This window comes from Echinops telfairi, unplaced genomic scaffold (genome assembly GCF_000313985.2).
Source record: "Echinops telfairi isolate 266 unplaced genomic scaffold, ASM31398v2 ScPeMD7_12;HRSCAF=54, whole genome shotgun sequence".
Lineage (NCBI taxonomy): Eukaryota > Metazoa > Chordata > Mammalia > Afrosoricida > Tenrecidae > Echinops > Echinops telfairi.
In genome coordinates, this window is record NW_022103909.1 from 790,233 (window position 1) to 794,693 (window position 4,461).

General features: G+C 56.6%; 1 protein-coding gene across 1 annotated transcript in view; it reads left to right on the forward strand.

Moving 5' to 3' along the window:
* The first annotated feature begins 1,756 nt into the window (after window positions 1-1,756).
* The window catches only part of LOC101656827 (keratin, type II cytoskeletal 5), a 6,605-nt gene continuing 3,900 nt past the window's right edge, over window positions 1,757-4,461 (forward strand). The window contains exons 1-4 of the mRNA XM_004711357.4: window positions 1,757-2,308; window positions 2,908-3,122; window positions 3,894-3,954; window positions 4,068-4,163. Of these exons, the coding sequence (XP_004711414.1) occupies window positions 1,757-2,308; window positions 2,908-3,122; window positions 3,894-3,954; window positions 4,068-4,163 (924 nt within the window). The remainder of the gene's footprint in view (window positions 2,309-2,907; window positions 3,123-3,893; window positions 3,955-4,067; window positions 4,164-4,461) is intronic.

Consider the following 4,461-nt stretch of genomic DNA (forward strand, 5'->3'; position numbering starts at 1 on the left):
CACCCCGAGACCCCTGTGAAGGAAAGCGCAGTGGTGTGTTTCCAAAAGGTCGCCGGCACGGAAAGCCCCTCAGACCACAGCAGTGACCGCGCGGCGTCTCCAGGACTTGGCATCCGCCGAACGGCAGCTGGTTCTGTTTAAGACGAAAACCTTACAGCCGTCACAGCCATCCAGGCCCTTGGTGACGCTGCCGGACAGAGTGGAACTGGCCCCATTGGGTTTCTGAGGCTGGGACGGCCGGTGGCTTCAAACAACCAACCTCTGGGCTAGCAGCCCCAGGCTTAACCCACTGCTTCACCAGGGCTTCTTGGGTTAGGACAGATACTTGCGGAAATCTAATTAGAACTGGCTCTCTTCCCTCTGGGGCCACAACCCACCCCCAGTACCCCTACAGAGGGGCTCTCACGGGGGCCTGTGTCAATCCATTGGTCTAGATGTATGCCAACCACCTGGTCTCCCCCTGCCCCAGTTTTCTCTGCCTCATCTCTCTGGTGGGCCAAGCCCTGGACTGGACATCCATCTTCCCTCCTGTGGCCCTGAAGGAGGCCTCGGCTGGCATTTGCGGGAGAGGCAGCAGCAATTCCTCTGCTTGGAGCAGGCAGCCGGCCCGCCGTTAGGGCAGGTCGGCAGATTCTCAACACGTTCCTGATGAGATTAGAAGCTCCTGCAGGTACGTGTTTGCGGCCGCCCAGCTTGTATCAACAGATCTGATGATTCATCTCTTGCCTGGAAGAGTAGCTGAGGGCCTGCTGGGGCACAGCTGGGGGGGCTTTGGGGAGGAGCGAGCGGCTCCCCCTGGAAGGAGACATGCCTTTCAGTTGTGGCCCAGGAGCTTTCGTCAGGGGGAAAACCGAGCAAGGCTCCCGGGTTTTGCCGAGCCCCCTCCCCACCGCGGGGTCCTGCTGAAAAGCAAGAGAAACAGATAAGGGGCATGTAAAAAGCTGAATCCTGAGACTCCCAGGAGGGCTGCAGGGGCGGGGGTGGGGAGGGTGGGCGTGCCACAGGAAGGCAGGAGCTTGTCTGATCAGGACCTACCAGCCAACCTGCCCAGGAGCCGCTGGCTTAGCTTGCCTTCTCCCTGGACCCCCACCTCCACTCCGTACTCCCCACAGAGAAACAATGCTGTCACAAAGGGCTGAAGTCTGGTTTTCTGTCTGGCGCGGAGTCCAGGTAGTGGGCCATGGGTTTGCCTCTCCCAAAGCTGACGTCCCTACATGCAGCATCCTGCCTAGACAGGTTCCAGAAGACCCCTGCAAACAAGGGCCTCGTGGGGGACCCCACTGCTGTCCCACGGGCTGGAAGAGCGTGTTTGCTATAGTCTCTGGGCGCTGGTCCTGGGAGGCTCCCTCGGCACCCTGGCTGTGCCCCCTTGCTCCCAGGCGCCCCTCTGGGCCTGCTCACAGCCCCTAGCTCCTGCTGAAGAGCCCTGCTGGCAGGGCTGCAGACTTGGTGCCAATAGCTAAGCGCTGCAAGGCAAGGTTCTTGCTCGCCGAGATAGGCTGGCAAGAAAACGGTATCTGCACCCCACACCACTGTGCAGGTGCGGTGAGCTCACGGCTGCCCCCCAGGCATGCCCAGCCCACTTAATCATTCACATCTCGACAGCTCCGGGCCCTGCCCAGTTCTGCTGGGGATAAAAAGGGCCTGCCGTTCCCGTAACAGAGCCACCTCTGCCTCTTGCTGAACACTGCTCTTCTCTGCACCTTCTCAAGCCCCTCGGTGCCCAGCACTCTTGCTCCACCAGGAACAAGGCATCATGTCTCGTCAGTCAAGTGTGTCCTTCCGTAGCGGGGGAGGCCGGAGCTTCAGCGCTGCCTCGGCCGTCACTCCGTCTGTCTCACGCACCAGTTTCACCTCCGTGTCCCGTTCTGGGGGTGGTGGCGGCGGCTTTGGCAGGATCAGCCTTGGTGGGGGGGCCTGTGGAGCAGGTGGCTTTGGCAGCCGGAGCCTCTACAACGTGGGGAGCGGCAAGAGGCTCTCTACCACCAGCATCAGCAGCTTCAGGAACCGATATGTGCCCGGTGCTGGAGGCAGCTTTGGCTTCGGAGGAGCCTCCGGGAGTGGATTTGGTTTTGGCGGTGGAGCTGGTGGTGGCTTGGGGCTCGGTGGTGGAGCTGGCTTTGGAGGGGGCTTTGGTGGTGCTGGCTTCCCTGTCTGCCCTCCGGGAGGCATCCAAGAGGTCACCATCAACCAGAGCCTCCTGACTCCCCTCAACCTGCAAATCGACCCCACCATCCAGCGGGTGAAGACCGAGGAGCGGGAGCAGATCAAGACCCTCAACAACAAGTTCGCCTCCTTCATCGACAAGGTGAGACATGATCCCCAGGGTTGAAAGGAAATGAAAACCAAAACAACGCTCCCCCACCCCACCCATCGCCGCCCCCGGGAGTCTGCAGTCAATGCCCAAGACACTGAGGCTGAGACCAGGGAGCTAGGTTTGGCTTTAAGCAACAGCTCACAAAGTTTGGGTTGCTGGGTTTCCAATCATTTCTGGGACCTGCAGGGAGGTTCTAATTTCTTCCTAATGCAGGTATGACCACAGGCAGGCTCTTTGATGGCTGTTGAGCCGAAAGGTGCATCGCAGATGCCCTGCTAACGGTAGCAATTGCACAGCAAGGTCTATGAGATCGTTGGGCAGCAGCCGGAGCCCCTGTGTAATTGCCTCTGTGCTGGGTCACACTGTGGCCAGCCCCTGCTGGTGCCATCTGTACCCTAATGCATGCTCTGTCTCCCCTCGAAGGGCAAACAAGCTTAGACACCTCCCTCAGGACGCCCCCTGCTCGATCCTTTCCCCAAGCCCTCAAGGTCTAGGACCAGGCAGCATGGGGTGGGAAGGTAAGCTGGTTAGTGAACAATAAAATATGAAATTTAAGTTTATGCATCATTCAACTCTCTGCTCCCCTCCAGGTGCGGTTCCTGGAACAGCAGAACAAGGTCCTGGACACCAAGTGGACCCTGCTCCAGGAGCAGGGCACCAAGACCGTGAAGCAGAACCTGGAGCCCTTGTTTGAGCAGTACATCAACAACCTGAGGAGGCAGCTGGACAGTATCCTGGGGGAGAGAGGCCGCCTGGACTCCGAGCTGAGGAACATGCAGGACCTGGTGGAGGACTTCAAGAACAAGTGAGTTAGGGCAAGGTTGGAGGTGGGAGTGGGTGATGTCTTCTTGACATCAGATGGGCTTCATCCCCAGACAGATCTTATGCCCACAGGCTAGAAACAAACCAGTGGACGCTCAAAGTACTAGAAAATCATCCATTTTCAGGCACACTGCAGTCCCAAGGCCCCTCTACCAGGCACTTTGCCAACAGCCCAAACAACAGGCCACACCCTTGGCACCACCTGGTGAACTATGCAACCCGGGGGTCCTTGCTCTTTAGAACTTTGCTCCCCAGTACACAAAGTGCACAGCTTGGGCCGTTAGAAGACTTCCTCCCAAACATCAGTGCCCATTGCCCAGCCCAGCGTGGTGCCTCAAAGCATTTCTTTAGTTCTTGGGAACCAGTGGCTGGATTCCTTGGGGTTTGGGGTTTTGTTTCCATACTGCGAGAGCTTAAAAAAAAAAGTACCCAAGAAATGAACTAGAAGTGGAATTAGAGGAGAGTTTTTCCACAGGACAATTCTTTAAGGGGCTGAATTCTAACAACCATAGAGTGATTAGAAAAGGCAGGCACAAACAGAGAGAGCAGTGCCCTCGGGGAGAATGCCACTCAGAATGCCATCAGGCTCCTGCTACCTGTGCCTCTGTCTACCTGGCCACCTGTCTGCCTGTGAGGTGTAAGGAGCCCCTTCCCAGTGGAGAATCAGGTTCACACTTGACTTGGTTCCGTCAAAATCTCACCTGTGCCTCATTCTCTGATCTCATGCCTCTTCCTCTTCTTCTCTCGTCACCAGGTATGAAGATGAAATCAACAAGCGAACCACTGCTGAGAACGAGTTTGTGATGCTGAAGAAGGTGTGTGTGGGCAGGAGAGAGCCCGTAGCCTGTGGCTACTTTCTCTCAAGGGAGTGGCTCATTTAAGTCAGGGTGGCAATCTGGTCCAATGCCAACCATCCCTGCTTCTCTAGGACGTGGATGCTGCCTACATGAACAAGGTGGAACTAGAGGCCAAGGTCGATGCCTTGATGGATGAGATCAACTTCCTGAAGCTCTTCTTTGAAGCGGTGAGGAGTGTCCCCAATCCAGGGCCCAAAAGGATGGTCAAGGGAGACACCACCAGGGATGAGGGTCTCTGGGTGGTTGGGATTCTCCCAGGCATAGGTGATTTTCAGTGATTCCTAAACTGAAACACTGGGCACAACAGGGTCTTCCTTTGGATACTACCCTTCTCACACTGCTCTTCTGATACTGCTCTCCTGATACTATCCTTCTCAATACTACTCTCCTGATACTACCTTTCTAATGTGACTCTCCTGATACTACCCTTCTCAATCTCTCTCTCCTGATACTACCCTTCTAATG